Below are 12,405 nucleotides of genomic sequence, written 5' to 3'. Positions count from 1 at the left end.
CGGATGGAACTGTCAAATGAGAATGACAAAAACAGGTGTGGCTACACACACATCCGTGTGTGTGTGTGTGTCATGTCTCCGGACTGCAACCAAATAATTGCCACAAATTAGGAAAGCTCCATCACTGTCACTGTTGGCAGAGGAGGAAAATAGCCCGTCTGCGGGACGACGGCCCGTCTGTGACGGGGCCAACTTGGTTTCATTTTGATGCATGTGTGGCGGGATGAAAACAGGAAGCATTGGATGTCTATTAACTTGCCTCAGTGTCAATGCAACACCTGAGTACTCACCAGGCGCAAGTACATTTTCAAGGAAGTGAACTGCACCGTCGGGGGAGTTTCTCATGTTCTGGAGACTTTATTTCACTACACGGCCGTCAAAATGTTCACAGTAGCACTCAGTAGGATGCGGCGCATTTATACAACCACAATCACAACACAATGTTCATCAATAAGTCTAACAGTGTCAATAAAAACTGAACTAAAATTGAAAACTATTGAACAAGATGACACATGCAGCTTTTAAAAGGTGAACATGTGGAAGTTTCATGAGCCTAATTCTTCCAGCCAATTATTGTCTATCCCATTTCGGAGCTTGAGTTTATCCAAACTAATTTATGGTGGTGGGGTGGGGGGTTCCACATTGGACTGGACGTGAGCCAATCGTAGGCCAGATGCAGTATAGACCAGTGGTCGTCAACATGATAAACTCAAAGGGCCATTTTCATTTCATGGGCGTCCACCACCAAAAAAAAAAAAAAATGTAAAAACTGGGGGCCATAAAAATCTTTTGATGTCGAAAAAGCTGGTATATATAAACAGTATTTTTTTCTGAGATGAACCTTACTAGTAGTCATTGTCCATTTTAGTCCTCTTTGTATTCTTTAAACAGACAAATTGGCCACCAATGCTGTAGCGAACTAAAAAAAAAAAAAAAGTCAAAAAAATTCTTCTCCTGTGTTCTGGGATCATTTTATTGTGTGGCGCATGCAGCCAGCTGTCAACTTTAAAGTTAAAAAAACTCTATAACAAGAATGTTAAATATACCATATGTTTGCAAATTAAACGACAATTACAATATCTATATGACCTTGTTAATGTGATTTTTGCTCCTCGATGTCAGCGTACTTCGGTGGCACATCCGGACAGTAGACGTCACTCGTGCCTGACTGATATGGATTATTTTAGGCCGATTCCAATTCCGATATTTGGCTGAATATAAACCAGATAAACAAAAACCTGCCGATGAAAGTAAAAACCTATCCATTGAATAAAATACCTTCTTTTTCGATTCCTTAATTACAGGCAGAACATTTTTGACTGTTTACAACAATACTTTCATTGTCCAGTAGTATTGGTTTCACTACAACACGGAGAAAAATCTGCAAAAAACTGTCTGATTATTTTTTGGGCGTGGGAATATGTTTTTATTTGTCTTCTGCTATAACATATTGATGTGTTTACAAAAGGAGGAGGAGGCGTTATGGCAAAAATCTGCAAAAAATTGAAGAACTGATATCATCCGATCAAATTGGTCGGGCGTGGAGACAAACAACCATTTCGATTCACTCCTAGGAGACAATTTAGAGTCTTCAATGAACCAACATTCATGTTTTTGTCATGCAGGAAGAATCCAGAGTACCTGCAGAAAAACTCAGCGCAGGAAATCTGGAGCGTGGATTTGAACCCCGGCCCTCAGCACTATAAGGCGGATGTGCTCACCACTCAAGCGCTACGCCGCCAACCTAATTCCTCTGGACGTTTAGTAACCTCCACATTGCTCTTCATTCTCAGCTTTTCGCAGCCTCAAGAGTGACTGAATAATGACAGCAACAAGGAGACTATGGCTCATTTAGGTGGCCCAAACAATCAGCCGCAACACCGGAATAATGAGCTCGGACAGCAGAAATGAATCCCTCATGCTCGTGCTGGCCTACTCGGACATTTGTCTTGGCTTCCCAGTAGCTTGGCTTTCCTCCTTTAAACCGAGTGCCTTTGTAGTTTTTTGTTTCCCCCCCCCCCCACCCCCTTAGCGTACAATTGGAAGAGTGAATTTGAACGCTGGCGTAATCCTGACACTCCGGCACAGGGTCACCAGTGATCCCAATGCCGGGAAATGGCAAGGAGGGGGGAGGTTCCAATGAAACAAGAAACTTGGAGCGCAGAGAAAAACAACACAGCAAAGACGATCATACAATGCAAAGCCTTCTGCTCAGCTGTAAAGATGCCAAAGTGTGACTATTTTGTACAGTAGATACCTCCACGGTTGAATAGAATAGCAGTGGACGGGCATTCAGTGCCAAACAGCAAACAAAATCGGCCTCAAATGCACGGCGCCAGTCAAGAAATATTCAAGCCCTTTTTTCCGAAAAGTCAAAACTGGCTCGGGGGCTCCAGCAGAGAGTCCCGGAAGGCCAAAGGGAACAGGAATGAGGGTTGCAGTGAGCACTGCACCATTTGGAAAAAAAATCATCTGCCATCCCAATATTGTGATTGCAATCAATTGTTCAAGGTCCTTCTCCCGTGAATTCTCTAACACAAGCAATGAATAAATCTGTATTACAATAAACTATCAGATTTATGCCACATGAATGTTTTGGTTCGAGAGGTTAGGCTTTCAAGAAAAAAGACAAATGCACCCATGAAGGAATGAAACAGTGCACTTCAATGAGAGTGATTAAATTACTCACTACTGCACAGGCATTTTGAAATGATGAAATGATAAAGGGAAAGAAATCCAAACTAGCTTTTTATCCGACGGATTGATTAATCGACAAAATAATGAACACAATCGAGTATTAAAATGATGGTAAATTAGCGGCCCTAAACACATCGGCAAAGCTAATCCTTTCAAATTTGGCCGAGTAAGGCCATGCATCATAGCGGCTCATGTAATGTATGAAGCAGATTTTTGCCTGAAATCGTGGTCCATATTTGATGAGCTTTGGGACACGGGTCTCCAGAGGTTCCACGATAAATGCGTGAAGTCCTCATGTTTAACGCTGCATCCTAAGCTGGCTTCTTTCCAAAGGGAACAGCAAATATTGAAGAAAACCTGAGCACTCAGGTGGAAAAATAGACTTGTGTGTAAGTGAAGCCGGGCGTATTAGGTCTTTGGCTACACGTGAGAGTCCAGAAATTTTCAAAAACATCCCACTCAGATGGACAAGCCTTCCCACGTCTCGCTATTTTTCTGAATGGACGATCCGACCGCAAGCCAAAATACCAGCGGAGAATGTCGTCCAAAATAAACCGATCCGATTGCAATTTGCCAGGCAAATTGACATTAATAAGAGGAGCGGGAGCTGTGGGGTGGCATTCAAGATGTCAGTCAGCAGTCCTGAATCCAAATGAGGAGTGCACGGGATGGTTTTTTTCTGAGCCCAACACACAAGCAGGTAAGTCAGTGATGAGCTGACACCTGGCAGTGGTGGGGGGGGGGGGGGGGAGTTAATGTAGCGTATCTGCTGGGAACTGACTCCTGTGTGTTCTCAACAGCACCGCCGTCCTGCACCCTCCCGAAAAGAAAAACAAGAAAAATGGAGGCTTTTTAGAATGAGGACATTCATTTTCTTCCACAACTGGGGCTATTCAGTTTCATGTTCTTTTGTTGATGTTGAAACCTCAAAATTCAAACACCTCTGCGGTCAATAATTTTGGAATAGACAACATTATTCGGGGAGAATACAACTTTATGAGTTAAAAAAAAAAAATCGGTCTGTATGACTTCACGTGAGACTGTGGTAAATCTCCAGGCTTCAGCTCTTTTAGTAGTAAAAGCACCATATCTCACGGTGTGTTGCTAAACACTACTTATGAGTTCAGTTGTATTTAACCTTTTAGCATTTATTCTTTAAGAACTGCTTGTTTAAAACATGTATATCTCTGCAGGTACAATTTTGAGAGCCACTGATATAGTTCATCAAAAGGAAAGGAAGTAGCACAGCTCAGCTGACGATAATAATCAAAGCATGAAAATGAATACCGGTACATTAAAATGGACTGATATGCATTTGAGCTTCATAGCGCACATTTGAATATGTTCAAACGATATGTAAGATGAAGTAAAAGCCTCGCATGTGCATAGCTGTCAACTTTTCGGAGCGCCAACCTGTATAAACTACCAAAAAAATCCTTATAAAGAGCAAAAAATCCTTACAACAATCCAAAGCATTTTATGTCAAAATAACGGCACGGAAAAAAACCCACGAAATGTTCAATGATATTTATTGTAGATCTCCATCATACAATGTCTGGTTAATGTCTAATCATCATTCTACTTAGTGGCATTACTGTGTTCAGAGTTGTATTCCGGAAATGAAAGCATTCGAGTAGACGAGCACCGTTCTGGGCAAAAGCAAACGGAACTACCTGTCAGGGGGGGGAAAAAAAAACAAAAACCGGAAATTTTCAGAATCCGTATGATTTGTGCGATACGGCCATACAGGGTAAGATTCACCACAAAATCCGTATGAACTATGGCTAAACCGTATGAGTTGACAGGTATGCATATGTAAAAGGTTTCGAACAACATCGATTTACATTCAATATGCTTCCTTTGAGACCAAGTCCAAACTTCTGCTTCAGACTTAAGTTTGAAGAAGGGACTACAGTACTTAATTCTTCAAATGAGAAAGGAATTCTAAGTTCCTTGCTTTATAAATGCTACCACTGAAAACATTTCTGTGCAGAATTGGTGAGTTGAACCTTCCTTAACCAAGACGACACACGGTCAAACTCTTTAGGAAACCCATATTGGATAATAAATGACACAATTATATAACACGGGAGAGTTACGGGCAGCTCGTGCTTGTGGTCCTCCATAATGGTAGACTTGTGCATGAAGTTGCTAATGGTGATGTTAGTTTCCCAACATGTGGTGAGCTTAATCTTCTGCAAAAAACAGTCATTTATCGTCGAGGAAAAAGACCTCATACGGTAACTTGAGAGCCGATGACACGCTAATGCAATGAAATGCAATGTTGCTGTGCGAGCCTAAAGTTGCCCTTTTATTGTGGCTCAATGAAAACTACACTTCTGGTAAAATGGGGTGGAACTGAAGTTTTATTATTGTCCAGGATTTCTCGTAATCCCCTTGACAGTGCAGTGAAAAAGTCTGAGATCAGCACCAGCCTTGTTTTTATGACAAGCCTTTTTCACAGCACTCAAATGAACACTTCAGAGATTGCGTTTCAATCAACCGAAACCGACTGGTGACAATCTGAATAAGGTATGCATTTATTTCATTTTATTTTATTTTACTTTTATACCTTGAGAGTCATTATGGTAGCATTGGAACCATCCAACTCCACATAATCAAATTGCCACCCCGTCTGTTCTTCATTCACCGCAAAGGAAGTAGCAGCCTGCTAACTAATGAATACATGCCACAAAAAAAACCCTATGAATCTCTGAATAGTTTTCAGTCACTTTACAAGAAGTACTCGTAGCAGCACGCAGTTGTCAACTGCCAGTTTTGCTTCATTGGTAACATGTAGTTGTTGTTTTAGAATGTCAAAGTTGTCCTACCAATGAGATCAATGAGTGAACCAGTACATGGACCTTCAGCTGCATATGTGGACATTGAATACCATTTGAGCATGTATTGGCAACACAACAGTTTAAATTGTTGTCTCGGAAAAGCTTACCATAAAGACTTTTGACCAATTATTTGATATCGCGCTGAATTGACATGAACCTTAAAGTCAGGTCACTTCATGAAGCCCAGAGTTCAAAGCAAACACGGTGCATCAGCATTTTGCTATTATGCTCCACGCAAACGGAATAAACTGTCAACAGAACTGATGTTGGCCCCATGTGTGTATGCTTTTGAATCCAGGTTTAAAATGTGTTTGTTTGTTTGTTTTTTCTTACCGATGATTAAGGTATTTTCGAGCATTTGTATTTATTTTTCCCAAAACGTGCTCTTTCTTGCAGTGTACTTTTTTTTTTGTTATGTTATGTTATTAACTGGCGGCCCGGTAGTCCAGTGGTTAGCACGTCGGCTTCACAGTGCAGAGGTACCGGGTTCGATTCCAGCTCCGGCCTCCCTGTGTGGAGTTTGCATGTTCTCCCCGGGCCTGTGTGGGTTTTCTCCGGGTGCTCCGGTTTCCTCCCACATTCCAAAAAAACATGCATGTCAGGCCGATTGGACGCTCTAAATTGTCCCTAGGTGTGGGCGTGGATGGTTGTTCGTCTCTGTGTGCCCTGCGATTGGCTGGCAACTGATTCAGGGTGTCCCCCGCCTACTGCCCGGAGATGGCTGGGATAGGCTCCAGCATTCCCGCGACCCTAGTGAGGATCAAGCGGTTCGGAAAATGGATGGATGGATGTTATTAACTATGTTTTATTTATCTACTTTTCTTTAGATGTCTTCAATTCTAATGTTTAACCGTCTTAAATTATTTTGCCGGAAATGTTGAATTTTCCCCTGAAACGTAGCCTTTCAGTGTTTTGGAACTATATACAGTACCCCATGAAGCACATTGAGTTACCTCGTGTATGAAAGTCTTTGCCTTAAAATGGGATATCGACGAAATGCTCAAACAGCTGGCCGTGGTAGTACTAGAGTAGTAGTAAGATAAGGTAACCTTTATTAGTGCATGATGAGGAAATTTGGAACTGTAAAATCAGATACGTGTACACAGATAGATCCATTAGTTTACTGAATGGCACTGGTAGAACCAACATAAAGTGTTGAGATACGTTCAGGTGTCCTCTGAAAATAACAGGTTCCTCGTTAAAAGCGTCGCATCACGTCTCGTCCGGCTTGTCAGCAAACAGCTCACTTTGTATGTGTCGTTTTAGGCGTCGGTCGCCATGGTGACCCAAAGAGCCATTGCGGAGTCGGAAGCAGCGTCCCGAGGAGCCCGATCCACATCGGAGTCATGGAATTACGTGGCAAAATTAACACGTCCGTGGCGTGTGGATAAATCTGACTTGATTATTGTGAAGTACAGTTAAGCTTTCGTGGGGTTACGCTCACCTTCCCGCAAGCGCCGTCGCCGATGACCACAATTTTAAGCTGTCGGTCCTGGCTGTCCTCCTCCGAGTCCGACATGACACCGCCGTGTGTTCAGCCAGTGTCTGGCAGAGAGATAGTGAGACCCCCCCCCCCCCCTCCAAGCAAAGAACTCCACGATTCGAGGATTTGATCCGAAATCTAGGCAGCTAATAGTCTTTGACGGATTAGCACAGCGTCGAATGAGCAACCATGCGCCATTTTGACTGTACCAACTTGGCCACCAACCTCGGCTAGGTCTACAGAAACACTTAAACTGATGAAAAGCAAACTATTTCGGTTCAAAATGGACACATTTCAAGCATTAAGACACCCACAAGAGCCCTCAACTAGAGATTTGTGTCTGTGGTGATCGTCACAACGGCGTGGAAGCGCTTGAGAAGCGTAATAGCAGCCGCGAGCCTACAGAATGGTTGTGTCCAAAATGTGACGCGTTGCTGCGTTGCGACAGTAAGAAAGACGTTGCTAAGGTAACAAAGGCCGACCAGAAATGAGGGTGGGTGGCTACAAAATTTTAATCCTCGTATTGTGGGAGCTCTTTGCTTGCAAGAAAGTAAAAAAAGGCAATATTTTCTGAGGTGCCTTGTGTTTTATGTGTTATCGTGAATGCCAAATAAATACTCTGGCATATCTGTGGACGTTTATGAGCTCGTTGATTGTATTACAAAGAGGTCCTGAACCCCCGTTTCTCGTGGTCGTACTTTCCAAACTCACCTGCAATAGATCACATTCCACAATATAGAGAGGCTTTAAAAACGTAGTATTTTTTTAGCCCTCCCATATACGTTAACACGTTAAAATGTAGTTAAAACACAGACTGATTCCATCCATCCATCCATGTTCCACTCCGCTTATCCTGACAAGGGTCGCGGGCGTGCTGGAGGCTATCCTAGCTTCCTTCAGGCAGTAGCCGCAGTACACCCCGAACTGGTTGTCAGCCAATCGCAGGGCACGCATAGACAAACAACAATTCGTGCTTCCAATCACAGTTTGGGACAATTTGGAGTGCCCACACAACCTGCCATGCATGTTTTTGGAATGTGGCGGAAACCGGAGTACCTGGAGCAGTGGCGGGCCGTGCATTTCAACCTTAGGCCTTCAGTGACGTCGCATACATTAACACAATACAGTATAGGCTCGTCAAGCAGCACTTAATTTCAGGAGCATTTAAAACCATCAAGTATGCATTCACAATTAAGAGCAGGAAACTAAATTTATAGATATTGTAAAAAAAAAAGATTTAAAAATACTAAATAAAATGCCACCCAAATTACGCTGTGTGATCTTAAACAAGTCTGTCCAATAAATTGCACAATGTCGCAGTTTCATATAAGACACCAACCAAACAATAACAAAACAAACTATTCTTTGAAAATAAAGTAAACAGATCATTTGCATTTTGAGAATCGGCGATACAACAGCAAATAACTGAAAATGTTGAGCAGCTGAGATTGAACGAACTTTCGTGGACGAAGGTGACTACACTGCGCCATTATAAATTGCAGGTGAGCAGATTTATTTGATGCATTTTTGTATCTTTGTCATTTTATTTCATCCATCCATCCATCCATTTTCCGAACCGCTTGATCCTCACTAGGGTCGCGGGGGGTGCTGGAGCCTATCCCAGCCGTCTTCGGGCAGTAGGCGGGGGACACCCTGAATCAGTTGCCAGCCAATCGCAGGGCACACAGAGACGAACAACCATCCACGCCCACACTCACACCTAGGGACAATTTAGAGCTTCCAATCAACCTGCCATGCATGTTTTTGGAATGTGGGAGGAAACCGGAGCACCCGGAGAAAACCCACGCAGGCCCGGGGAGAACATGCAAACTCCACACAGGGAGGCCGGAGCTGGAATCGAACCCGGTACCTCTGCACTGTGAAGCCGACGTGCTAACCACTGGACTACCGGGCCGCTCATTTTATTTCGTTACCATTAATTTAATACTAACGAAATAAAATGACAAGAAGAAATGTAAAATAAAATTCATTTACTCACCAATGTAGTGCCTGTTCACTGAGCTGCAGATCTACGCGAGTGTCCCCAAACGTTTTTAAGCGCACCGTAGTTTGTAAGTGCCCAGCCATGCTCTGATGTTTCCTTGTTGCCTTGGTAAAACAACTTAAATGGGCAAATCGGTCCGTTGCAAGCAATAGGCATTCCCAGCAGTACAATTTGCAGCGTTTCTCAGAGGCTGTGAGCCATGGGTACCGTTCATAATTGCTCGTCTGAAAATGACGGACAACCCCTTTTCCTTGCTGGGACAGGCTAGCTAGCGCAGGAGTTGGGTGACCTCTTCGCACAATATCCAGCTTTTCGTGGAAGGTCCGTCTTGAAAATTGTGTGGAAAGTAGTTCCGCAACCAGATCAACGTCTTCTTCTTCAGCCATTTTGGGTTAAAATGCAGCGATAGCTCCCTCTAAGGCGCTAATCCAATCACCGAATGCGCACGTCCGGTCTCGATTTAAGGCATTCTAGCTGGCCCAGTGCGCAGACTCGTGATCTGATTGGCTATTGCAACCTGACTGTGCCCGTTCATTTACAGCGCACAACTCTGTTTAATCTGAAGTTTAATTTACCTGGCAACACAAGCTAGCTGAAATATGATTGGTTCAAATCTCTACCATAATAAATAAGTTATTTATCGAGTGGCTTTCAATGTTATTTAAAATAACATTGAAAGCCACTCGACTAAGTGGAAATAATATGACCTAAAGAATACAGAGAATAATTTTGTTTACATATTTATGAAAATAAAATAACATGAATTAAATTTATGTTATTGTATGAATGTTTAGGCCAGCAGAGAAGGCCTTGCTGGCCCTGAGGGTCCACCACTGACCAGGAGAAAACCCATGCAGGCACAGCGAGTGCATGCAAACTCCATTCAAGAAGGCCAGTCCCGGAATCTAACCCTGTTCCTCCGCACTGTGAAGATGACGCGCAAAGCAGTTGACCATTGGGCTGCCCGACAACAAATATATACATTACACACACACACACACACACACACACACAGGCCTATTAGTCAGGTGAATTTGTTTGTTTTGGGCCACAGCATACAGTATCTCTAAATGACAGCTGTTATGCCCCGTGCTTCATATTTTTGTTTCCTCATTGGTTTAAATGGTTTGAATAGCATCATTATGCTTGAATGGAAAAGGCACCACCACTCGACATCCTGAATCTGTCATCTTCTATCCCATCATAAGACTCATTCTGTTACCCGCGTGGTGTAGGTGCAGAGAATAACCCTCAACCTTGATCCTGATTGCAAGAGAACAGTGTTAAAGGGCTCTCTTGGTTTCACTCCTTTGTTGGACCTCAACCTGCACAAATGAGTGCAATCATTAACAGTTAAATATTGCCATGCATTGTTGCCTTCACAGGAGGGCTGACCCATTTTGGAAAATAATCGAATTGCGATCTCATCCACAATCTGATAAGAATTACGAATGGTGAAAATCATTTTGAAAAGTTAGTTTTTCAAATAACATTTCATTTATTGAAATTGTGCATTTTTGCGAATGTGAGACTTAAGGGACACCTATTACATTTTTTAAACATCTTACCCTCATTAGAGTCACAGGTGAGGTGGAACCAAGCCCGGCTGACTTTGGGCAAGAAGCTGCAAACACGTCGCCAGCCAATCACAAGGTACTTCTTGACAAACAATCATTCACATTCGAATTTACACCTACGGACGATTTAGAACATCGTGTTCAACTAACCTAACAAACACATTTTTGGAATGTGAGAGAGAAACCAATGTAAACTCCACACAGGAAGGCCGGGGGCCAGATTCGAACTCTAAGTCCCGGAACTGTGAGGCAGATGTGTTACACACTCACTTACCGTGCTGCCCTGTACATCGTATGATATAATAAAATCCCACTTGATCCGGCCTTCCTGTTTGGAGCTTGCATGTTCTCCCTGCGCCTGCTGGGTTTTCTCCGTGTCTCCTCCCACATTCCAAAAACATCCATGACAGGCTGACTGAAGACTCAAAATTGTCCCTGGGTGTGAGTGTCAGCGCGGGTGGTTGTTCGCCTGTGTGTGCCCTGCGATTGGCTGGCAACCGGTTCAGGGTGTCCCCCGCCTACTGCCCGAAGACGGCTGGGATAGGCTCCGGTATGCCCGCGACCGTCGTGAGGATCAGCGGTTTCAGATAATGGTGGATGGATATTTGTTGTCTTTTATTTTATTCTCTGACACCAAGTTGACAAAATTAGAATCTTGTATACTACAATCTGGAAGTGGGTGAAAATAGATCATTTACAGACCATGTTTGTTCGGAATGTAAGTGTCACCCATTTGAATGTTGAAAATGGAGGGCAATTTATTGATGCTATGCTATTTGACGAATTAAAGCCTAAAATCCCACAACAAGCACCCGCATTATCCCTTCTGACTCACACTTAAATCCTGCCGGTGTTTGTAGATTTCAACTTTTTGAATAACAACGTGAATACCATGAAATCACATTGGTTGTTGCAGCACAAATGCTGTTCATAATTTTTGTCAGGAGGAAAAGAAGAAGAAATGAATAGTCATTTAGTTTCTGAAGTCCTGATTCCCGCCATTCAAATTGAAGATAATTCTTGTCAACAAAATATCCCTCAGCAAATATGACCTTCATGTATTTATATTCTTTGCTACGTGAATGCAGAAGAACTAGAACTGGTGGTGTGGGAATGAAAAAAGTGAAAAACCAGGCTACAGACCGTCATTAATAGAGACCACATTGTCAAGACAATTTACCCTTTTAAGATTTGCATGTAATTGAGAAAACTGTCATCTTGGATGTTAGAGAAGCTATACATTACAAAGACGGTGGGCATTTGATTTTTTTTTTTTGTATTAGCAATAATATGCAATATCCCAATTCTCATTATAAGACAACACAACATGTAAATGGTGCAGGTAGCAACATGACCATTTTTTTCCAACTCAGTTGTAAACCAAATTGTGACATATGATCCTTGTGGTTATTTAATTCAGAATAAACACTATATGGTAGAAATATAATTGGGTTCTGCATCCAAATCAAGACTCATTTCTCCTTAAATGTTGAACCCAATCTAAAAAAAAATGGCAGCTAATGCCGAAAATGACAGAATAAAAACAAAAACCTTTTTTGCTTGTTTTAATACTGTGCCACTCTAGAAATTGAATCCTCAAATCAAAATGGGACCCACACCAAAGTAATTCCAGATATTTTTTCTCTGCTCATTTCATAATTTTCATGCCAGATTTTTTTCTTACTTATTGCTTTTGTAATGCAATGCTTGTTTTGCTTCAACATTTTTTTCTTTATTTCCTTGAATCCAGATTCTGTTCCAAAAGACACCAGAAAAGCCTCAAAACAAAATTGCACCACA

General features: G+C 42.4%; 1 protein-coding gene across 4 annotated transcripts in view; it reads right to left on the bottom strand.

The window, feature by feature from the left end:
* Window positions 1-7,379, bottom strand: part of rab28 (RAB28, member RAS oncogene family) — a 34,926-nt gene extending 27,547 nt beyond the window's left edge. The window contains exon 1 of one of the 4 annotated variants that reach the window (XM_086132794.1): window positions 6,985-7,379. In XM_086132794.1, the coding sequence (XP_085988920.1) occupies window positions 6,985-7,059 (75 nt within the window). In that variant the 5' untranslated portion in view covers window positions 7,060-7,379. The remainder of the gene's footprint in view (window positions 1-6,984) is intronic. The other 3 variants (XM_086132778.1, XM_086132801.1, XM_086132786.1) reach the window with 3 other exon arrangements.
* Between the last annotated feature and the right edge of the window lie 5,026 nt (window positions 7,380-12,405).

Source organism: Hippocampus guttulatus, chromosome 2 (genome assembly GCF_054856545.1).
Source record: "Hippocampus guttulatus isolate MCC_2025c chromosome 2, RoL_Hgut_1.0, whole genome shotgun sequence".
NCBI lineage: Eukaryota > Metazoa > Chordata > Actinopteri > Syngnathiformes > Syngnathidae > Hippocampus > Hippocampus guttulatus.
The sequence above is the reverse complement of the archived record's forward strand: the minus strand, read 5'-3'. Positions and strand labels throughout refer to the sequence as shown.